We start from the raw sequence: 25708 nt of genomic DNA on the forward strand, positions 1-25708 counted from the left end.
ATAGGCTATATCATATATCATATCCTGCTTATGAAAAAACATATCAGATCTTCAATTCCTCTCTCTCTCTCTCTCTCTCTCTCTCTCTCTCTCTCTCTCTCTCTCTCTCTCTCTCAAAGTTATGGATTTGCTTCAAAAGTTATTGAACATTGTACTCCTTCCCTTATCTTTAACTGCAATTCTTTTCTTATTGGCACCATTTCTTTTTCTCAAGTATCTTTTTTCATTAAAAAGAAATATATGCAGTAAAAATGTAGCTGACAAAGTTGTACTCATCACTGGAGCATCTTCAGAAATTGGCAAGGTTTGTAGCAAATTATCAACATCACACAACTTAATCTTTGTAGATATTAACTGCTTTTTAATATTATATTGATATTATATAATTCGGGCTCTTAGAAATGCTCATTTTCAGATGTTTTAATTTTAACATTTTATTTATACTCACAAGAGAATTGTGGATATTAGCACATTTGAAAATAAGTAGTTATAATTGTAGTGGATACAATAATCTCAAGCAATAGTTAATTTTACTATATTATTTTGTGAGTTTGTAGCATATTTCTTATAAGTACGCTAGGAGAGGTGCTGTTTTACCCCTTGTTGCAAGACGAGAGGACCCTCTTCAAATAGTCGCAAATACAGCACGAGAATTAAGATCTCCAGAGGTTATAGTGATACGTGTAGATGTTTCAAAGGATGAGGAATGTAAGCATTTTATTGATGAGACAGTGAATCACTTTGGGCGAGGTAAGTGTATCATGTGTTTTTGCCTTGGATTAATTTGTTGCAAACAAACTGTTTTACATAACTTTATACATCCCAAAAGCAACTAAAATCGTGACTTGAAGTCATGTCGCAATTTTCAACTACTAATTTGTTTTACTATGCTTTTCTAGTATAATAAATAGTTTGGAATGTATAAGTTGTGAAAACTGATATTCCTAACTGGTTTATGCAACAGTGGATCATTTGGTGAACAATGCTGGAGTAATAAGAGTGGACCTTTTTGAAGATTCAACTGACATTGCTTCCATTATGGTAATAATACCAACATGTCTTGTCCCACTTTCTGTAACTATATTGGATTGTAGTGAAGAAAAAAATCTAGCATATTTAATCGTTCTTCAGTGCTTATTTTTGTTAATTTTTGAGTTTCATACTTGCATTAACAGACTCCAGTTTTATGCAATTTAGGACATAAATTTCTGGGGTTCAGTGTATAGCACCCAATATGCAGTTCCACACCTCAGAAAAAGCAAAGGAAAGATTGTTGTAATTTCTTCAGTTGCAGCATGTCTCTGTACTCCGAGATTAAGCTTCTACAGTGTAAGAACTACGTACAAAACTTCCGTGGAATGCCTTACTAGTTGCTCACTTCGTGATTTTCTTTTACTTATGAATCAATGATGTCTTCAGGCAAGCAAGGCAGCCCAAATATGCTTTTTTGAGTCACTGAGAGCTGAGTTTGGTCCAGAGATTGGAATAACCATTGTAACTCCTGGAGTAACTGAGTCAGAAATGACTCAAGGCCAATTTTTACCAAAGGTATATTGAGAATTAAAAGAAATGAAACTTGAAAATTAATCCTTTACCAATCCAGTTTAAAACTTTAAGTTGCATTCTTCTACATTTTAAAAAATCCAAACCATCTATTTTCACCCAATTTTGGCAAGACACCATTTGTCAGCAACGTGTCTTGTCCAATCAGCAGAGTACATTGACTTTAAATCTTGTGCAGTTTATCACGGGTCAAACGTAACTTCAACAATGTAAAAAATGTAATATTCAGTTTACAAAATTCTTACTTTTTTGTAAAGTTTAAAAGAGGTCATCATAAGTTGAAGGGACTGGTTCTCAAACTCACCGACTGTTGTTTTGAGTGTAAGACACTTGCCATCACACTAAAGCTCGACATTCAATATATATATATATATATATATATATATATATATATATATATATATATATATATATATATATTGAATGTAAATATGAGGACCCTATGGCTTGGATACAAAACTTTACGTAGTCCTATATATTGACCGATAAATTTACCTTGTAAAAATCCTGACTACATATAATGGAAAATGCTAAAAATTACAAATTTTCTTTAAAATACTGATAAACGAACATGACGATGAATATGATCGACACCATTTAAATAATATCTTAATAAATATCTTAATAACTTTTTTCTTATAAGACTTATGTATAATATTTCTAATTGATTTTTTTTTTTTTTTTCATTTTCTGAATGGTGATATTTGCTTAGGTTGAAATGCCTTGGATGCCAACTGAGCCAACAGAAAGGTGTGCCAAAGCTATTGTGGACAGCACTTGCAAAGGAGACATGTACTTGACTAAGCCATCTTGGATGAGGGTGGGATTTTGGATGAGGGTCTTATGTCCTGAAGTTTTTGAGTGGTGTTTGCACTCAATGTTAGTCATTCGCCCACGCACTTATCAAAACAAGGACCGCTAGCTGAAACATTAGTGTTTTAAGCCAATAAATTCTAAGCAGAATTAATAGAGAGCTCGCCATGATTTAGATTTTGAAGGCTTTATTATTGTTTGTGCAAATAAAAACTATATTGTACTATATAAAGAGATTTATTATTATGTTCGGAGCAGAATGTGTTTTTCTTTTCTTAGGATAAATTTTCAGCTCAAAATTAAAATATCATTTTGATATATTAAATAAATACCTGGGCATGAAGTACGCAACGTTGTTAGAAGTCATCACAGCAAAATAGATGAGTTGGTGGTTGTTAACAGTTATACTACAGCAACCAATAACCACTACGTCATTTCACTATAAATGTCAGCATTTGTACTGGTAATGCTAAAAAGTTATATTTTTATTTTTAGCAGCACCAAATACATATACAAATTTATGGTTACATGGTGGAGCTCAAGCCAAATAATTTGGCTCCACAGCTACTATGCACAAGTTGCACAACCAAAAGTGGTTGTGCACGGTAGCTCATAGGTAAAAAAAAAAAGATATTATTAAATTGCGTATTCATACTACTTTATATTAAATATATTATTTTATTCATATGTTCACACTATTTTGTAGTGAATATATTATTTTATTATAGTGAATATATTATTTTATTATGTTGAAAGTTAAAATAAAACGGCTGATATTGGGTGTTTTGAAAAGTGAGAAGGTACGATAGATAAAGTAGTTTTTTGTAAAACTATATTGCTAAATTTATGGCTCTACCAATGTGGATGCTCAATTGTTCTATTTGGGGTTTGGACAAAAAGTATAAAACACTTTTTTTTTCCTGCAAAATAATTACATAAATCGTTTGTTGAAATGTATTTTTCCTTCCTAAAATTTAAAAATTAGTAATCTTGTCTTTGAAAATTTTGGAAGATGTCAATTTTTATTTTGTCTTTCATCCTTTGCTAACCAAAGATATGTTAATTTCATTGATCCTTTTTAACCCTATCCCCCACTCCTTTTGGTAAATATAGGTAAGGCCTATTATGTAGTTTAATACATTTTTGAAAGCTCTATCTACTGGTACACCAACCCCCCCAAAAATTTATTAGGGAGCAGGGAATTTAAGGCTCAAATATGGAAGACCATCCTCATATCTTCAATTTCTCTCTTGCCACTCTCTGTTCTGTTCATCACAGCAAAGCTATGGATTTGCTACACAAGTTCTTGAACATTGCAGTGCCTCTCTTAATGCTCATTGCATTCCCTTTCTTTATGCCACCATTTCTCTTACTCAAGTTTCTTTCTTTCTTAAAAAAATCCATATATAGTGAGAAAGTATCTGGCAAGGTAGTACTCGTCACTGGAGCATCTTCAGGAATTGGCAAGGTTTGTATCAATGCGACACCATCTAATTTTTGTAGACTTTTTACGTGGCCTATTTATATTATATAATTTGGGTTCTTCGATAGTATCTTTTAAAATGGCATTTGTTATGATTATAATTGTTTATTTCAAGTGTTTAATTATTATTATTATTATTTTATTTATATATGTTAGAATTGTTGTTGATATTGTGAGTGAGAATTGAAAAAAATAATAATAATAACAACAACAACAACAACAACAACAACAATGTGATTTGACTACTTACAATTGACAATAATTAATATATATATATATGGAAAAATAATAACTAAATGAGTTATTATTACATAATTTTAGAACTCATTTCTAACTAAATGAATGATTATCATTATATAAAATGTATAATTTTGTATATTTGTCCTTATATATAATATTTCTAATTAAAATGATCAATAAAAACTTTTTTAATTATTTTTTTTATAATTCCTCATTTATTAATGAAGTGGGTGATTTGAACTCAAACAGTTAATCTTCTCTAATACTTGCATAAGTAAGGTTATCCTAAAATAATTATTTCCAAACTTAAGATTAAAAAATCAATTGTATTAATGTCTCTAATTATATTGTGCTTTATCAAAACACATATATTTATATCACACATTAAAAAATAATAAATTTAACAATTAGAACATTGAAAATAATTAAGCCAAAATCTCAATTCATTAATGAAAAATAATCTAAATTTCTGAACTTAAAAAACTAATTAAGTTTTGAAATTTTGATAAGCGTAAATACTATTTTCGTGCCTATATTTTCACCTCATTTTCACTTTGGTCTCTATTTTTTTATTTTACCTTTTTTAGTCCCCAAAATCAAAAGCTACCCTATTTTAGTTCTTACCGTTAGCTCACTAACAGAAAATAGTCTACGTGACAAACGGAGTACATTGTTGGCACAATAAATGCTGACTTGTCCATTAAAATAGTATTAAAAAATTTATTTGTCTTTTTAAAAATGCCAAGTCAGAAATTTAATTTTTTTTAAAACCACGTCAGATAAAAAAAAATTATAACCCTCTTATTTAAAAAAAAAGAAAAGAAAAGAAAATAGTTAAATTAAATTTTTTTTTTTTGGAAGAACACGAAGAACTCAGAACGTGTGTTCTTCATTTTCTTCCCCAGAAAATAGCCAAATTCTATATTTTCTTTTCTTTTCTTGCATTTTCTTAGCAACCAAACCCATAAATCACTCAGATTTACAAAATAAAAGTACATGCCCATAAAAATTTAAAAAACATAGAGACATTTAACAATTTCACTAAGACATTCAACAATATTTTCTTATGTTTTGAAACCAAACACACACACAAAACTCAAAGCCGATTCATCAATAAAGTACACCAAAACACAAGCCAATTCTCATCAATTTCAGATCTGGTCAGCCACTACCGATTTGAGAAAGAGAGAGAGAAGATGAGATGATAGGCGATCTGGGTCAGCCACTACCGACCTGGGTCTTTGGGTCTTCAACCATGGGATTCGGCCATGGGTCTTCAGCCATGAATTTAGAGAAGATGATAGGCCATGGGTTTTCACTCATGAGATGGATCGGCCATGAGAGAAGAGAGAGAGCTCGGGTTTGAGATGAGAGGAGAGAGAGAGGGATTGGGTCTCCATGATTGAAATTTCAGAATGAAAGAAGAGAGAGTTTGAAATGAGATAACATACTGAGAGAGCTTTTGGGTCTCCGGGTTTGAGTATTGTTTTTGTGTTTGGTTTCTCAAAAAGCTTTAGGTTCATGGAAGAAAAGTTCAATTTTTTTCAAAAATATAATTAAAAAAAATCAGAAATATAATGAAAAAATACTTTTGGGTTTGTGTTCTTGTTAAACATAAACTCAGATCTCGATTCATATGATTTTTTGTGTTTATTTCTGTTTTTTTTTTAGTTAAAATTATTAAATTATTAAAAAAAATTTATGCTAACGTGGTAATTTTAACTGTCAAATTTTTTTTTTTAATAGCTACGTCAGCTTTCTACCACACAAAAGCAGCCAATGTAAACTATTTTTCGTTAGTGAGCTAATGGTAGGGACTAAAATAAAACAGTTTTTAATTTTAAGAACTAAAAGCAGTAAAATAAAAAAGTAAGAACCAAAGTGAAAATAGGGTAAAAATGTAGGAACAAAAATAATATTTACTCCTAGCATCCAGATTCCTAAGAATATAGCTATTCTTATGTTTGGTTTCATTGGGAATGTAAGATAATAATGTTTGGTTTATTCCTAAGAATCTTAAATGAATTATTTGTTTTTCCCATTCTATCCTTAGATTTGAATGTAAACTACCAAGTTCTTTAAAAAAAAAAAAAACTTCCTCTAAATAAATAATGAAAAACCAAATATAAACTATTAATTATGACAAATTCATTAAAATTATTGTGGGGGGCGAAAAGATCCTGATGAGAATGTGGGCCTTTTGGGCCGTGTTAAGGAATGCCGACCTGCTACTGGGTTTAGAATTTGTTGGTACTATGGGTCGGCCCATACGCCGAGGGTCCGAGGATCCAGCCGAGGGTGAACTTATCCTCGGACGGACACCGAAGAACTCGGGGTTTCGCAATAAAGATTAGGGAATGACACGGTTAAGACCAATGGTTAAAAGGGGTGAACCCTAGAATGCCCCAGAAGCACTGGTGTTGAAGAAATGTCAAAGATAAAGGTTGCTACCTCCACATTAAAGACCCTGCACCTACCACCCTGGCCGCATTGATGGGGAAGTGACACCTGAACAGTGGAAGAGAAACTTCTGGTTACTATTCAAAGGCACTGGGAAAAGAAATATCTAGGTTAAAGGGGAGGTAAAGCAACACGTGTAAAAGGTATTCAAGAGAGTAGTATTTAAGGGGGAATCTAAGACAGAAAGAGGGGATCTCCCTTTTTGTAACCTAAAAGAAAGAGAAAAAGAAGGAGAGAGAAATTATATAAGAACAGTTCTCGGCTTACGTCCGAGCAGATTGATTCATAGCATTCTTTGTTGTTTTTAAGTGTCTATCATATTTAGCTTGCTATTTAATCCTCAAACACTTCTAACCTGGGTTTCAAGCCCACACTCTACAAATTACATTGTTTAAGGCTCGTTGGGCCTAAGCCCGTAACTGTTCTTGGGGCCAGGTGCAATTGTGCACTTACAATTGGCGCCGTCTGTGGGAAATCTAGTCTAGAAGAGGTAGGGATATTATGGTAGGCTTAGGCTCTCACCATGCAGAGTCACAAGGATCACAACCAGAAGATCATTTCCAACGTCTTGAACATCGTAGGGATCGTGAGGGAAACGTCCATACAGAGTATCCAGGTGATGGCCATATTCATGAAGGGGGTAGCACCACCCATGATGAGGGTTCTAAGTCCATGCAGAAGGAAATCAACCGTCTAAAGAGAAAGCTACGCCGCGCTAAGCGTAGGTTTTCATCATCCTCATCTAATTCTTCCTCAGAGGAGGATAGGAGGGCTGGCCACAGCTCAAGGTCGCGCACTCCCACCAGTGCAACATCCTCCAGTGAGGAGGGCAACCAACCAACTCGCAGACGTAAGAAGCCTCGTTCTAGGGGCTTAGGTAACGATACCATGAGTAGGGCGTTGCACCAACTCTCTAAATCTCCGTTTTCGCGGAGGATTGAGAGGGGGAGGCTCCCCAGGAGGTTCACCCAGCCCACCTTCACCATTTATAATGGCCGGACTGATCCGGTGGAGCACGTGAGTTACTTCAACCAGAGGATGGCGGTGCACTCTCACAATGAGACTCTGATGTGTAAAGTTTTCCCCTCCAGCTTGGGACCTGTGGCTATGAGATGGTTTAACGGTCTCAAATCTGGGTCCGTAGGCTCGTTTGGGGAGCTTACTAGGGCATTTGCTTCGCGGTTCATTACGTGTAGCAGAGTCCCTCGGCCATTGGATTCGCTGCTATCCATGGCCATGAAGGAAGGGGAGACACTGAAAGCATACTCCGACCGATATTGGGAGATGTTTAACGAGATAGATGGTGACTTTAATGAGGTGGCGCTTAATACCTTCAAGGTAGGTCTCCCTACTGACCACGACCTAAGAAAGTCTTTGACAAAAAAGCCCGTCCGCAGTGTACGCCGCCTTATGGATCGTATTGATGAGTACAAGAGGGTAGAAGAAGACCAGCAGTAAGGGAAGGGAAAGGAAAAGGTTATCCCGCAGGAGAGAGGGGATTTCAGGTCGGATAGATACCATAACAACAAGCCGAGGAGGGATTACTTCGGGCAATTCGGCTCGGCAGCACCTCAGGCTGTAAATACTGTGTTCCGAGAGCCGGTGCATCAGTTACTAGAGAAAGTTCGTAAAGAGCCTTTCTTCAGGTGGCCAGGCAAGATGGCAGGGGACCCCGCGAGAAGAAACCAAAATCTCTTTTGCCAGTACCATCAGGATGTAGGCCACACTACCGAGAACTGTCGGACTCTGTGGAACCATCTAGAGCAGCTCGTCAGTGAGGGAAAGCTGAAGCAGCACTTGTGTCAGCCCCGGGCAGGGTCGGTCCAAGTTGGTTCAAACAACCAGAGGAACAATACATCTCGGCCAGCTTTGGGAACAATTAATGTTATCTTCGCTGCCCCTGGCAGGACCGGCTCAGGTCCCACTAGGGTGATGGCGGTTTCCCATCAACAGACCGAGGACATGGGTTACAGGCCGAAGAGTTTGAAGGGCATTTTGCCCATCTTAGATTTCTCGGAGGAGGATAAGGTAGGGCCTATCCAGCCCCATGACGATGCTCTCGTGGTTACCCTCAGAATTGGGAACTATGACGTGAGAAGGGTGATGATAGATCAGGGCAGCGGTGCAGCTATCATGTACCCTGATCTGTTTAAGGGGTTAAGATTGAAGTTGGAAGACTTTACTCCTTATGACTCGCCACTTATAAGCTTCGAAGGGAGAGCCGTTGTGCCGAAGGGACAGATCCGTTTGCCCGTTCAGTCCGGCTCAGAAACGGTGGAGGTGGACTTCATCGTTGTTGATGCGTACTCTCCATACACGGTCATCCTTGCCAGGCCTTGGTTGCATACGCTTGGAGCCGTCTCTTCTACCTTACATGTTAAAGTTAAATTCCCCTCGGGGGAATGTATTGAGGAAATCCTCGGCAGCCAATCAGTAGCCAGGCAGTGCATATCGGCTGCGGTACTGCATCAAACGGAAGCCGAGTCTTCGGCTTTGATCAACAAGGGCTTATAGCAGTTAACGGCTCCTGATTCATCTGGAGTGGTGACAGGAGATGAGACACAGTGCGAGGGATTAGAGAAGTTTCCAGTGGCCGATGACCCGAAGAGATTCTTCCAAGTCGGTGTACTTTTACCACACCAAGAGAAAATGGAGTTGTTAGAGTTCTTGAAGGATAATGTTGATGTTTTTGCGTGGGATCCTTATGAAGCTCCAGGTCTGGATCCGGGCTTCATTTGTCATCACCTAAATGTCAACCCGGCTATCATTCCGAGAAGGCAGCCACCTCGGCGATCCTCCAGGGAACATTCCGAGGCTGTGAAGGAAGAGGTGCTCAAACTCAAAAGGGCCGGGGCTATCAAAGAAGTTTTCTACCCTGAGTGGTTAGCCCATATAGTTGTCGTTAAAAAGAAAAATGGAACGTGGAGGGTATGTGTGGACTTTACTGATCTGAACAAGGTCTGTCCCAAAGATTCGTTCCCAATGCCACGTATTGATCAACTGGTGGATGCCACTTTCGGTCATCCTCGGATGAGTTTCTTAGACGCCTTCCAGGGTTATCACCAGATTCCCTTGGTACTGGAGGATCAGGAGAAGACCGCATTCATTACGCCGACGGGGAATTACCATTATAAGGTCATGCTGTTCGGTCTGAAGAATGCTGGGGCTACTTATCAAAGGATGATGACCAGAATGTTCGAACAGCAGATGGGGAAAACCATTGAGGTATACGTTGACGATATGGTGGTGAAAAGCAAAACAATCCCCTCACATGTGAAAGATTTGGCCGACACTTTTCAGATACTGAGAAGGTACAAGTTGCGCCTCAACGCCTCAAAATGTTCTTTCGGCGTGGGTTCTGGGAAGTTCTTGGGATACATGATTACACATAGAGGCATAGAGGTAAACCCGGTGCAGTTAAGGCTATTCGGGACTTGCAGCCTCCTCGGAACCCGAAAGAAATTCAAAAGTTGACGGGAATGATTGCCGCTTTGAACGGGTTCATATCTCGGTCGGTGACCGGTGTCGTCCTTTCTTCCAACTGCCGAATAAGTGGAAAGGGTTTCGGTGGACCGAGGACTGCGAGTTAGCCTTTCAACGGCTTAAGCAATATCTATCTCGGCCACCCATCCTTTCTCGTCCGAAGCACATGAGATTTTGTTTGCTTACGGCGGTGGCCGTCCACGCGGTCAGCCTTGTCCTGATAAGAGATGATAGCGGGGTGCAAAGACCGGTATATTATGTTAGTAAGTCTTTGGGTGATGCCGAGGTACGTTATCAACCTTTAGAGAAAGCGCTCCTGGCCGTGGTTCATGCCACGCGAAAGCTTCCCCATTATTTTCAGTCCCACACAGTGGTTGTTCTGACCCAATTGCCCCTCAAGGCAGTTCTGCGTAGCGCCGACTACTCAGGAAGGATAGCAAAGTGGGGGACCATCCTGGGGGCTTTTGATGTAAAGTATAAGCCTCGCACCTCGGTGAAGGGCCAGATCCTCGCTGACTTGGTGGCGGAATTTGCCGAGCCATTACTGGAAGAAAAATCAGTTGGTGTGATTACAACTGCCGTGCCTCCGATTTGGAAATTGTATGTGGATGGGGCGGCTAATCAGAGAGGATCTGGTGTTGGACTTGTTCTTATGTCCCCAGAGGGAATTTTCTTCGAAAAATCTTTGAGATTGGCGTTCTCAGCTACTAACAATGAGGCCGAATACGAAGCGGTCTTGGTAGGCATGAAAATGGTGCATAGGATGGGTGGAAGGGAAATCCACATCTTCTCGGATTCTCAACTGGTGGTCGGACAGGTCACGGGGACCATGGAGGCTAGGGATCCCAGGATGCAGGAGTATTTGGCCCAGATTAAGCGTCAGCAAACTCAATTTGGCTCCTTCGCCTTAACTCATATCTCTCGGAGCGGAAACACCCATGCAGACTCCTTAGCCACGCTGGCAACGTCCTCGGCTCAAGGTTTACCTAGGGTTATCCTCGTTGAAGATTTGCTAGAGCCCTCTCTAGTCATTACCAACGCGCCTCGTATCCATCTAATAAGACCTGGACCTAGTTGGATCGACCTGGTCGTATCTTTTCTTAGGGATGATGTCCTTCCTGAGGACAAATCCGAGGCAGATAAGATACGCCGAAAGGCGCCACGATTCTGGCTGTCCGAGGATCAAAAATTGTACAAACGATCCTTTTCAGGACCGTACTTGTTGTGTGTACACCCTGATTTGACGGAGGGGCTTCTAGAAGAATTGCATGAAGGGATTTGTGGCAGCCACACTGGGGGAAGGTCCTTGGCTCACAGAGCTCTGACTCAGGGTTATTGGTGGCCCAATATGCAAAGGGAGGCCCAAGACTATGCTAGGAAATGTGATCAGTGTCAGAGATTTGCTCCTAATATTCACCAACCTGGGGAGGTTCTTAACCCTCTCTCCAGCCCTTGGCCTTTTGCACAATGGGGCTTGGACATTGTAGGGCCATTTCCGAGAGCTGCTGGCTATAAAAGATGGCTTCTTGTGGGAACAGACTATTTCACTAAATGGGTTGAGGCTGAGCCCTTGGCAAATATAAGAGATATTGACTCCAAGAAGTTTGTCTGGAAAAACATCGTTACCAGATTCGGTATACCACACACGCTCATCTCGGACAATGGTGTTCAGTTTGACAGTAAGGCTTTTAGGAAGTATTGTGGTGACATGGGTATTATAAATATGTATTCCACCCCAGCTTATCCTCGAGGAAACGGGCAGGCCGAGGCCGTTAACAAAGTCATTGTCAGTGGGCTAAAGAAAAGGTTGGATGACGCGAAAGGTAGATGGGTAGAAGAGCTCCCTCATGTTTTGTGGACGTATCGGACCACACCGCGCAGGTCCACTGGAGAAACTCCATTTTCTATGACTTACGGAGCCGAGGCGGTAATACCTCTGGAATCTGGTTTTCCCACCTTAAAGACCAGCTCCTTTAGTCCTGAGAATAACAATGGACTCTTGGAAAAGGGCCTAGATTTGCTTGAGGAACGGCGCGAGGCAGCGATGGTCCAGATGGCTTATTACCAACAGAAGCTAAAACGAGGATATGATGCCCATGTGAAGCTAAGACCACTTGCACCTGGTGATCTTGTATTAAGGAAGGTTGTAGGCACTTCTAAGAACCCAGCTTGGGGCAAGTTGGGACCAAACTGGGAAGGCCCCTATCGCATTGTTTCAGTAGCAGGCATAGGGTCATATAGGCTAGCTGATCTAGACGAACGAATAGTACCACGTCCATGGAATGTAAATAATCTTAGAAGGTATTATTATTAATGAAATGAGCTTTTGTCAGTGTGTATTTCAAAATTATGAGTAGCTCTGACGCTTGAAGTTATCACTCTTAAGAATCAAACAGAAACTTGGTTAAGTGCAGTCCTCGGACCACAAACCTTGTGGAAATTGATGTCTTGTCATTTGTTAAACAGAACCTTAGTTATGCCGGGTCTTCGGACCTCCTACTTTGGGAAAATTAACATTTGAAGTTATCAATTTTTAAGAATCAAACAGAAACTTGGTTAAGTGCAGTCCTCGGACCACAAACCTTGTGAAAATTGATGTCTTGTCATTTGTTAAACAGAACCTTAGTTATGCCGGGTCTTCGGACCTCCTACTTTGGGAAAATTAACATTTGAAGTTATCAATTTTTAAGAATCAAACAGAAACTTGGTTAAGTGCAGTCCTCGGACCACAAACCTTGTGGAAATTGATGTCTTGTCATTTGTTAAACATAACCTTAGTTATGCCGGATCTTCGGACCTCCTACTTTGGGAAAATTAACATTTGAAGTTATCAATTTTTAAGAATCAAACAGAAACTTGGTTAAGTGCAGTCCTCGGACCACAAACCTTGTGGAAATTGATGTCTTGTCATTTGTTAAACAGAACCTTAGTTATGCCGGGTCTTCGGACCTCCTACTTTGGGAAAATTAACATTTGAAGTTATCAATTTTTAAGAATCAAACAGAAACTTGGTTAAGTGCAGTCCTCGGACCACAAACCTTATGGAAATTGATGTCTTGTCATTTGTTAAACAGAACCTTAGTTATGTTGAGTCTTCGGACCTCCTGCTTTGGGAAAATTAACATTTGAAGTTATAATTTTTAAGAATCAAACGTAAAATTGGTGAAGTCTTATCGTCGGACCACAATTTTGATCAAGGTTATCTCCTTATTATGTCTGGATGTTAATGCGTTACTGTTTATTAAACTCGGACCTTAAGTTTCATGTCTTTAAGTGTTAAGCAATTTTGTGTAAGGAATGGTCCTCGGATCTTACATCCTACTAGAAACAGTGTTGTGCATTATAAGGGCTTAATCATTATATGAAGTCCTCTTTTCTTTTTAATCAAGGCATTGTTTAAATATATTAACCATGTCACTTTTTGTTAAATCTTTAATGATGTACATAAGATTATGTGAAAGTTATGATTGTGCAATCCTTGGAGTTAGATTTGTTTATTCTGAGAAATTTTGGTTATGTGCTAATGGCAATATTTATAACAAATACAAAAAAAAGTAAAGTAAAGCATAACAGATACAACCCAAGTGAAAAGCAAATGAAATTGTTCTTCATTAATCAGTTAAATATGCATTACATAGATAATTCAAGAATGGAAAAAGAGAAGCCCTAAGCTAAGTCCTAAGCTTTTGGAGGAGGCTCTTGCTGAGAGGTACTAGTACCCTCGGTCTTTCTCAACTCCAGCTCAAAGGGAGTCAAGATCTGCTTTCCCTTATCTGCTGTCTTCATTGGAGGGACGCTGGGTTCAACTGTTTGGCTTAAGTCCTTCTCTGCATCCCCTCCTCCTTCCTTCTCTTTGTTGGAACCAGAAGGTTCTGTAGGATCAGGAATTTGCTGTGGGACCACCGGAGGTAGGGCAGGAAGAATTGTCTCAGGGGTAGGAGTAGCAGCAGGAGCCTCGTCAATCTCCTGTATTTCTAGGGGAAGCCAAACATTCTCGGACTTCCTCAAATCCGAAGATTGGGGAACTCCTGCTGCGTTTAAAGCTTCCCCCCATACTTTCTGACAGTATTCGCGGCATAGAGCCGCAAACTCCTCTGTCAGCTGCTCCTCGGTGATTGCTACCCCTTCATCAAAACTTGCCTGCTTGGCAGCTTGAAGAGAGAATTGGAAGGAGCTGGCTTCTTCCTTCATCAGCGCCAGCTGCTTCTTCAGATCCGAGCACTCCCTTTGAGCTTGGGAGAGCTCTTCATCTCTTGCATGAAGGAGCTTGCGCTGTCCTTCTATCTGGGTCTTCATGGTCTTCAAGTTTGACTCGACCCCATTTTTCTCTCTCCTCAGATCTGACACCTCCGAGGTCAGCTTCTCGTTCTCAGCAAGGGCTGTGCCCAAAGACTTCTCAGTCTCCATCCTGATTTCGAGCTCAGTTCTGGCTACTTTCTGAGTGTCTTCAATAAGCTTTTCAGCTACAAAGACCTCCTGAATAGCCTGCAACAAAGTATGATGGAGTTAGGAATAATAAAAAATAAAAAATAAAAACAAACTTACCTATAAATATTATTAAAAGTGGAACCTTCCTAAAAAAGGAGAAAAACTTACCAGCGCTAAGTCTCTTTTTAGTGAGAGGAATAGTTGCGGCTGACCCATCTTTTCCAAGGTCTCCATGTCCTTGGGCAGCAGAAGAGGGCGTTCCAAGACCTCGGCCAGGTGGTGGGCGTGGCCTTGTTGAACCGCCCTTATACTGGACTGGCAGGAGATAGGTGCACCGTCCAGCTTTAGATCAGGGGACCAAGTGGTCGGTGCTCGGCGCACTTCAGCCTCGTCCCTGAATTCCCCGATTTCAACCGAACGGGCTCTACCCTTGCCCTTGTCCAGCTTCTGCTGCTGGGCCGATGGGAGTTGTTGGCGTGGTTTCTTGGGGTCTTTATTAATCGTCCCCTCATTATCCCCCTTCCTCTTCTTCTTGGGATCCTCGGCTGGCAGTTTTGGCTCAGCTGGAGGAGGAGGAGGAGGTAAAGCTGGGGGAACTTGGGACGTCCCCGTTTTCTTTTTTTCTGCAACCTTAGCGGCCCTATTCGTGAGGAGACCCTCCATTCTTCCCATGTCTTCTTCAAATTCGTCCTCAGGAAGGGCAACTACAAACCCTGCAATTCTAGAGGCCTCGGTGGCTTCTTCCTCCTCGTCGGAAAGTACCACAAACTGGTTCCCGCGAGATCTCTCGGTGTCTTCGAGATGGAATTGATCTATCTCGTCGTCAAGAGTGTGTGAAGAAGACACATGCTCTTCTGGGATGACAGTTGTTTGTGAATGCACAGCAAGGGGGATTGCTGCTATAGGCCGGTTGTACAAAACGGTGTTGGGAGCGTCCGGGAGTTCGCGGTCGTCCAGAAAGTGGGGCCGAGCTACGTTTATCCTCCTTCGTCTTCGGTCGCCCGCAATTATGGCGCTCTCTATCTCCTGGAAGTCCGAGGAAAGGGGATTGTACCCTAGAATGAGGTGAGCAGCCCGGAGTTGTAAGTCTTCACTAACGAACACTTCGGAGCGAAGTACTCGGTTTAGATCGGCAATGTTACAATGACTCAGACGAGGACGCACGTGCTGCTTATCTGCAAAAAAGACGTCAAAACGAACAAATCTGGTCAGATTCACACAAATATTTAACAAATTTAAGTAAATATGAATACGCATTTCTGTGTGTGTTAGGAGAAGTTGTGTTGTGGGGAGATTAATCCTACGGCGTCGCACCTGGATCCCCCCACTCAACTGGGCAGTGGAGGCCGTCGTGCCAGTTCCCAGACACGATCAAGTAGTCGTCCTTCATGCCTTTGTTTGATTTGGGCAGACAGGAGATTAGCCTAACGGTGCTGGACCGAGATTTAATATAATAACCTACCTTAGAAAGTTTATGGGACTCATATAGGAACACGACATCGTGCCATGTGAGGTTTAAACCCATCTGCTCGTTGAGAGCATCTACACTACCTAGAACTCTAAAAACGTTTGGGAGGCATTGATCGGGACACAACCGGTGGTTGCGAAGGTATTCCCTTATTACGGGTTTCATTAGAAGGGTCATTCCACCCTCTATAAAGGCTATCATAGGAATGATAACCTCTCCCTCTTTCCTAGAACCGGCCACGGCTTCTGCCGAGCAATATTTTAGTCCTACATCGCTGGGAATACGGTATTTAGCCCTAAAACCCTCAATCCCAGCGACGGAATCAACTAGACACTTAAACCTACCCATTATAAGAGAACGAAAGGCTAAACTTTAAAGGAAAAAATGTTTACGAAGACAGCCGAGGACTATATCCGAGGAGAAAAGGTTAAGAACAGAGAGAGCAAGAACTTACAAAGTTGGAGGTACGGGTTTCCACGGTTTTCTGCTGGTAAAGAATGATTGTAGGTGTTTTGATGGGATTGATCCCTGATGAATTAAATGAAGGCGCAGGTTCCCGAAGCGTCACGACGTGCGAAAAGGCGGCCTCGAAATTATATTTGTCCCGCCTAAAATTTCGTGGAGTAACGAGGGCCGTTGGATGCCCATCTCACCGTTGAACGTGAGGGACAAAGTGTAACTGGCAGTATTAAATACGCGCGTTGTTCAAAATAAAACCGCCAAATGGCATCTTCTGGGATGCGAAACGATTTCCACACGTACCATTACTAACAAAGTGAGTGGAGCAGGTTCTCGTCGGATCAAAACCCTATTTTTCTCCTCAGACGATGAAAATTAGAGTTTTGAGGGGCTATTGTGGGGGGCGAAAAGATCCTGATGAGAATGTGGGCCTTTTGGGCCGTGTTAAGGAAGGCCGACCTGCTACTGGGTTTAGAATTTGTTGGTACTATGGGTCGGCCCATACGCCGAGGGTCCGAGGATCCAGCCGAGGGTGAACTTATCCTCGGACGGACACCGAAGAACTCGGGGTTTCGCAATAAAGATTAGGGAATGACACGGTTAAGACCAATGGTTAAAAGGGGTGAACCCTAGAATGCCCCAGAAGCACTGGTGTTGAAGAAATGTCAAAGATAAAGGCTGCTACCTCCACATTAAAGACCCTGCACCTACCACCCTGGCCGCATTGATGGGGAAGTGACACCTGAACAGTGGAAGAGAAACTTCTGGTTACTATTCAAAGGCACTGGGAAAAGAAATATCTAGGTTAAAGGGGAGGTAAAGCAACACGTGTAAAAGGTATTCAAGAGAGTAGTATTTAAGGGGGAATCTAAAACAGAAAGAGGGGATCTCCCTTTTTGTAACCTAAAAGAAAGAGAAAAAGAAGGAGAGAGAAATTATATAAGAACAGTTCTCGGCTTACGTCCGAACAGATTGATTCATAGCATTCTTTGTTGTTTTTAAGTGTTTATCATATTTAGCTTGCTATTTAATCCTCAAACACTTCTAACCTGGGTTTCAAGCCCACACTCTACAAATTACATTGTTTAAGGCTCGTTGGGCCTGAGCCCGTAACTGTTCTTGGGGCCAGGTGCAATTGTGCACTTACAATTATAGTCTGACATTTCAAAATGACAAATACAATATAAAAATAACTATTTAAATTCTTAAATGTTTTTATTCTTAATAATAATTTTTAAAAGAGTTTAATTCATAACAAAACAACTTGACAACTTTTTTTTTTTTTTCCACACGTGAAACCTAAATATAACTTTGTTAAAGAATATATCAACATAGTTGTCTATCCTATTTATATTATTTTGGCAGGAAAAGTTAAAGACAAGAGAAAAGATATTGATGATTTATTTAATATTTTATCATAATTTCTTAAATGATAAGGAAAAATGGTTAAAATTGTTAATATATAAAAAATACAATTTCCTTTAAGTTTAGGATTCTCATATGTTTTAAAGGGAATCCATATTCCTATTGAGAGGGGTTTAAAGGGGAATCCAGATTCTCCTGGCATCTGATTTCCTAGCGTGATTTGCAACCAAATATGATAATCTTTAAACATTTCTGAGAGTCTTAAAATATTACCTCGTACCAAACGCTACATATTGTTACTTTATTTGAATAAATTGACAAGAACAAATAAGTTGGAGTCTTTATCAACTGAAACTTAAATGAATGTTGTATGTTTTATTAAAACACTTATCATTACTTTCTTTAAAGAAATTGATAAGAAAAAAAAAATTATTGTCTCTATCAACTGAAACTTAGACGCATGTTGCATGTTTTATTAAAAACACTTATTGCTATTTTATCTAAAATGCATGTTGCATATTTTGCTAAAACATTTATTGTTACATTATTTAAAGAAACTGATAAGAACAAATAAGTTGTTATTTTTATCAACTAAAACTTTTATGCATATTACATGTTTTGTTAAAATATTTATTATTATTTTATCTAAAAAAATTGATAAGAATAAGTAGTTATCTCTATTAACTAAAACTTGATGCATATTGCATGTTTTGTTAAAATACTTATTATTATTTTATTTTAAAAAATTGATAAAAACAAATAAGTTATTGTTTATATTAATTAAAACTTAGAGGTATATTGCGCATGTTTTGTGTTAAAACACTTCTTTTTATTTTATCCCTAACAATAAAAAACACATCAGTAGGTGTGAAGAAATAAAGAAGAAAGAAGAATATTCTGGAAGGGATGTGAATGAAGAAAAAAGATAAAAAGGGAAAACAAAAAAGAGGTACAGATTCCAATCAAAAAAGAAAAAAAAAAAAGAGGTACAGATAAACTAACGTGTGGCCGACAAAACAAGAGGAGAAAACAAATAGGGAAAATTGTTCTATAAATAAATAAAAATAAAAGTAAAAATTTTAAAAAAAAAAATTTTAAAAGGAAAAATTGTTCGGTCTTGGGGTAATGGGCTGGGCTATGATATGGGTTTAAATTTATACAGTAGTATAATTTACTTATACATATAAACAATTTTTTTTATTAAAACTTAAATATTCATAATATTAATGGTAACCCCAAAACGCTATATTAGTTTCAACAGGTACTGAAATATTTTATTCCTTAAGGCAAATCAAGACATTGTCTATTATGAAATTAACTCCCTACTTATACCTTCACAAGGATATCTAGGTTGTTGGTTCATTGGTTAGGGGTGTGACATAAACCCAAATGTTCCAAGTTTAATCCACCACATTATAAATTCTCAAGGTTTCCAGGTTTGTCTAATGGGCAAGGAGTGGAATAGTTCTACCAAAGGCTAAGGCACCTAGGGCAGTAAATAAACCAAACAATTTAAGAACAACAAGAGCTCAACTCAGCAGAATGTTTATTTATGTTCATTTGTTTAACAAGCAATTCAAGCTCAAACCTAAGTTTAGACTTGAGTATTAAACAAACAAAGCAAAATTATAATAAGGTGATTATGAACAAGATCATGTACATGAGACACTATATAACTATATATAATATTATAATTTTTATATGTAAACTTTTAAAAAAAAAATACTTATATAGAATTGAGATTGGATTGTATACATTTGTAAATAAGTTTATATGATATCAAATTATAATTTATAATTTATAGTTTATTGATAATATAAACCTTCCATTAGTAGTTATAATTCATAGATTTTTAGAGGATTAAAAAAAATTTGTTATGATTTTCTATATATGAGAACATAATAAGTTAATCAAATAGCTCATGAACAAAGTCAAGCTTGTATGACAAAAAAATTAATCGAGTTTATACATGTAATCTCATTTGATAATAACGTGTTCAAAATAAAATTAAATGAACATGCTTGAACTTTTAGAACTCAATTTGGCTCGACTCATTTAGAGCCCCTGGAATGCAACAGTTTCTTATCTCAAAAAACAAATACATGGTTGTAATCACAAAGCATACCATAAGCTAAAAAAAACATATAAGTACCACAACATTTTCATATATAATTTATTTTGTGAATTTGTAGCATATTGCTTACGAGTATGCTAGGAGAGGTGCTCATTTAGCCCTTGTTGACATAAGAGATGATCGTCTTCCAACGGTGGCAAATAAAGCCCGAGAACTAGGATCCCCAGAGGTTATTCTGGTATGTGCAGATGTTTCCAAGGTTGAAGAATGTAAGCAGTTTGTTGATGAAACAGTGAACCACTTTGGGCGATGTAAGTGTTTAATGTGTTTTTGTTTTTCTATAGTTTTTGTGGAAATATTTTGGAATAATATGTTGTGATTTCTGTTTTGTGGTCTTTATGCAACAGTGGATCATTTGGTGAATAATGCTGGAGTAATAAGTGGTAGCTTTTTCAAAGATTACACCAGATTACTGATGTTTCTTCGATTATGGTAATAAAGCCAACATGTTTTAATCCATTTTTAGTAACAATGTTGTGACCTTAATTGGAATTTGAAAAATGAAAACTATAGTGATAGAAATTCATCTCTAACAATAGTTTTTTTTCCAACAATAATTAGATAGTTATAGTAGGGGTGGAGGATTTGAACCTTGGAGAGCTACATTATTAGAAATACCAGGAAGTGTCAGGTGAGCTATAAAGCTCTTGACGATATACTATAGAGCTTCATGTATTATCTTATGCAGTCCTAATTGATTCAGTGTATGTTGAATATGGGATGACCTAATACACATTTGACTTTGACATCAACACACCACATAAATAAGGTCGTCAAAATTGCGATCCAAACAATAGGATCATATGATCTTACCTAACCAAAACGATTTGAATCATAACAAGATCACATATTTGGTAGGTTCCTAAGTACAATCGTCCAGAATCGTATGATCGTATAGAATCCTATTGATCCCACTAAAAACTAAATTTTGTTTTATTTTATCATCATTTTGAGTGCTCTATTTGAATTTTGATTACAGTAGGACTGAATATATATTGTGGGAAACAAGTTGATAGGATCCCCTTTTTGTCGCCCCCATGTTGCCACAGGGGAGGGACATGGGAACGTAAAAAAGGAAAAAGAGGGATGGACTTTCCCTCGCTTTTGGCATAGCAGGCCCAGCAGAAGAGATTTGAACTTTGATCATCTTAAAGGTTCTATTTCATGTATCACTTGGCCATATTTAGAAAATCTAATTGTTACAAAGTTGCTTGTGTTAGGTATTAGTTTTTGTTGTTTATATGTTAGAGGAAAAAATGGGAAATTAACTGAGTTTTTTTTAGGCTTAGTGTTTTGATTATTTGTTTGGGTTATGTCATTATGCGATATTTATGTGTTTAGTTTTTTGTGGTAGTACTAATTTGTAATTAGCTAGTTTCCAATTGCTAACTTATTTTGGATTTTGAACCTAGAACTTAAAATTTGGGAATCATTTTTCATATGTGCTGATAGTTATTTTGGTACTTGGTTGCTAATTAAACATTTGATGAAATTTTGGATAAATTGTGTTAAAACTTAAGTATATTTATTTTTTTTAATATAGACGTAGTGATGAATGGTATACAATTACATCATTTGATGTACATCTTTACTTTTTATAGATGGATTCATAATTTATATGATTATTCAATATATAAAATCACTGCCAGTGTGTTTTTTTGCTTTAAATTAGAAAATAGGTAGGATTTTAAGATCAACAATTCCACCTACCTCCTACGATCCTACATAGAATCCATATTTTGACATCCTTGAGTGTAATACACACGCATATAATGCAATCTAATACAAATTATTACATAACGCAGAATATTATAACAAGTTTTTATATTTAAAAGTATTCATAGGTTAATTTTTTTTTTCTATTTTACCATAAACACAAACACCTCAATTTAATTGTTGGGTTTCAATTAGCTCAACTGATAAAATCGCTTGTTATGAAATAAGAAATCTGGGGTTTATATTCCGCCTACATCAAAAATCAATTAGTGTCTTAGCCTAATAATAAAGAGAAATTATCATAAAGCTAACGTCATAGATTGAAATTCTAATATATCTTTTAAATTCTTTATTTTAATATTTTATGAAACAGTAATGTTTTCACAATTTCTTTTAACTTCTTTATTTTTTTTCACCTGTAAGGACTATGAATAGAACCTCAACCCATCAAGAACAGTGGGTGCCAGCCCAATAAGCTCAAAATAATAAATTTGTTAGAGAATAGGTCTCACAAGAAAATTACTTAGCAAATTAAATGCAGGCCTCAATGAATAGGATCCAAGTCAACATGATTAAACGTACAAATTGATGGAAATTTTGCTCCTCGGTCAAGTCTGAAGATGGGATGTTCTTACATTAATCAAGTTTTTCCTAGAATACAAGTATTCTCCTCCTTCTCTGATTACATGCCCCACTTTTATGGTGGCCATTTCCTTTTATAATCCCTCACATCTACATCTCAGCCCTCCACCTGTTGATTTTCTAGGAAATCCCTTGGATGCTTGTTCCATCAGGACCTCCTGGAAGCTTTGTGAGGAGCTGTGAGCTGGAATGGCACTGATCAGGTGTCATTTCTTCATAAATGCGGTTAGTTCATTTGATGTAGTGCATTAAATGTGGTGGTAACAGTCTTCTTTCCAGATATTACTTCTTTTGTTATTGGTTTAGCTCTGTTACTTTCCCTAAAGCTTATCTTTCCAAAAATGGTTGACTCCCTAAGGCTCTCCCGAGGTGGCTCAGGTCCTCGGGAACCTCAGTCGCTTCGTCACTGTCCTCTTTCCTCCTCGGCCTATTGACTTAGGTTTATACAAACCCTTTAACCATCCTTAGGTGTCTACTCATCCTTGGGCATGGCCCATAACTAGATAAACGTACTCGGTTTGCCTGTCCTCACATCACCTATTAAGCTTAATCTATGATTTGGATGATTACATTTTATTTCACATATATTAAATTAAATGAAAATCAAGATATTTAAATTATAATCATATGAGAAATAAATAATGTGGGGAGTAAAAGGACCTGAGCAAGTATTTGGGTCTTGGGCTTTATTGACAGGTGCCGGTCCGTTTTTGACTAAAGGCCTTTAAGACTACAAGTCAGCCCACAGGGCGAAGGTCCAAGGATTCGTCCTCGGACGAATCTCTCCTCCGACAGACCCGCGATGACCTTGGGATTTGCCAGGAAGATTAGAGGCAGAGTTCTGGAAAAACTGTTGGTTAAGAGGAGGATCCAAGTACCCTCTAGACGCAACGGTGTGAGAGAAATATCTCAGAAAAAGGCTGTTACCTCCACATTTAAGACCCTTTACCTACCTCCCTGGCCGCATTAATGGGGAAGTGACCCCTGAACAGTAGAATTCACCTTCTTGCTATTATTTAAAGACTTTAGGAAGGTGGTGGAAAGGGGAGGAGAGGATCTAAGGATAAGATTTGTGTAACACGTGGACAAAGAGGGAAGAAAAAGAAGTATTTAAGAAGAAAAGAGAGTAAAGAATACGGGGTCGGTCAGTTAGCTAGACAAGGACTAAGAACTGTAATCTTTGAAAAAGAAAGAGAGATAATACATAAATCGTCCTCGGCTTACATCCGAGGAGGTTCCTTTGTTATATTTGTTTATTGTTTACAAATACTATAACATTCTAGTCTGTTTATCAAGCTTCCAACACCACTAAACTAGATTTCGAATCTATACTCTACAAATTTTATTGTTTAAGGCTCATTGGGTCTGAGCCCACGTTTGTTTTTTGGTCCAGGCACAATTGTGCACTTACAAATAATATGTATTTTTATTTATTATTTTGCTTGAAAGTGTAACCCAAATGTTGAGATGTACTTCTATTTACGTTATTTTCATCTCCGTTTTTTATGCTAATCTTTTATATGTTTTTAAAATATTAAGTTGGAAGAAATATATATATATATATATATATATATATATGTGTGTGTGTGTGTGTGTGTGTGTGTGTGTTCCGTACCATATATGTTGCATCTTCTGCATTATTCACTATGTGATCATGCCTTTGGGATTTACATTATCAACCTTGCTAAATTTACATTTAGTCGCAAATTTCTTGGCCTTGTGTTAAGATGTTCATCACCATGAAATCGATTATTTCAAGAATTGACCCTCCTTTTTTTATGTTAAGAGTTAAAACTTACATTAACAAACTCCCACTTTATGTAATTTAGGACGTAAATTTCTGGGGTTCAGTGTATGGAACCCATTATGCAATTCCGCACTTAAGAAAAAGCAAAGGGAAGATCGTTGTAATGGCTTCAACGGGAGCAAGCATAACTATGCCAAGAATAAGCTTCTACAATGTAAGAAACCTCCTTATTACTATATAGCTAGCTCACTGCATTTTTTTTTTTACTGATTGGTTTTAAATATGTGTTGTCTTCAGGCAAGCAAGGCAGCCCTAATATCCTTTTTTGAGACATTGAGAACTGAGATTGGTTCAAATATTGGAATAACTATTGTGACTCCTGGACTAATTGGCTCAGAAATGACGCGAGGCCCATTACTACAAGAGGTAGGTTGTTAAGAGGAGGCATATTGAGATATAATTGAAATAAAACTTGAAAATCCTTTACCAATCTTGTTTATATTGTTTCTCAAAAATTTTGTTGCATTTAATGAGGCCCAAACAAATGAGAAATAATAATTTAATAATATAAATAAATAAATTTATATGATTTATGTTCTCTTGGGATGCCCTTGAAAATAATGCTTTTTAGATTTTTTTTTATACAAGATAAAAATTTTACTCTAGCCTAATCTAAGTGTATATGTGTGTAAAACTCCCTCCTAGAGACTTGAACCTTGGCTTTTACCTCCTACGCCCCACAAGCATCTATACTTGTGGAGTGACCACCACAATGCTTTTTAGATTTGATGGCATAACAATTTGTAATAAATGAATATTTGTTCAATATTTGATTTTTTTTTTTTTTTTTTGTTAATTGATGACAAAATAGTCTGAAATGTAGTAAAATTTGTAGTAGTTTTAATGTCACTTCTACACTAATTAACCTTTGCATACTCTTATAAAAAGAGAACAGTACCCTGGAATTACCACTAGTATGTGTAATTTCTACTCATAACTTATCCATTATGTATACTTCTATTCTCTCTAAACAAAGAGGATTTTCCTTCCCCTTTCTGATTGTTGATTTCTGGTTAGGGTAATATTTCTTGGGTGCCAGTTGAATCAACAGAAAGGTGTGCCAAGGCAATTGTGGACAGCACTTGCAGAGGAGACATGTACTTGACTGTGCCATCTTGGATGGGGTGGGGATTTTGGACGAGGGTCTTATGCCCTGAAGTATTAGAGTGGGGTCTGCACGCAATATTAGTCAAATGGCCACACTCTCAAAAGAAGGACATGTAGTTCAAAGATTAAAGTTTTGAGCCAATAAATAAGCAGAACAACAAATGGAACTCCCTATATATGATCTTAGATTGGAATGGTTTGAGAACTAAAGTGTACTATATAAAGAGATTTATTGATTATTTTCGGTTCATAATTAAAATATCACTATTTGATATATTTATTTATCATGCATGAATTGCATGGTTACATAAGAATTAATATATAAAATTTAATATCATATATTTTCTATATCTATAATTACTACCTCACTTTAAAGGCTTCACAACATCATTTATCATTAATTAATTTATTTTATTTTTAATCCAAAATTTACTACTACAAACTTGTTTCTCTTATATTTAGATTGTGTACTTCAAGCTTATTCAGTTCACTTCGGTCCATTTTGATCTATTCGGTCCATTAGGTCTTACTTAGTCCATT

General features: G+C 37.8%; 1 protein-coding gene and 1 pseudogene across 1 annotated transcript; both read left to right on the top strand.

The window, feature by feature from the left end:
• Positions 1-2630, top strand: LOC142631584 (11-beta-hydroxysteroid dehydrogenase A-like). The gene is made up of 6 exons (XM_075805781.1): positions 1-304; positions 558-750; positions 965-1041; positions 1198-1329; positions 1420-1548; positions 2276-2630. Exons 1-6 carry the CDS (start codon positions 122-124, stop codon positions 2483-2485), a joined length of 924 nt encoding a protein of 307 aa, XP_075661896.1. The 5' UTR covers positions 1-121; the 3' UTR covers positions 2486-2630.
• Positions 2631-3626: 996 nt separating this feature from the next.
• On the top strand, positions 3627-25342 carry LOC142631581 (11-beta-hydroxysteroid dehydrogenase-like 4A; annotated as a pseudogene).
• Positions 25343-25708: the final 366 nt, after the last annotated feature.

The sequence above is a fragment of the Castanea sativa genome, chromosome 4, assembly GCF_040712315.1.
Source record: "Castanea sativa cultivar Marrone di Chiusa Pesio chromosome 4, ASM4071231v1".
NCBI lineage: Eukaryota > Viridiplantae > Streptophyta > Magnoliopsida > Fagales > Fagaceae > Castanea > Castanea sativa.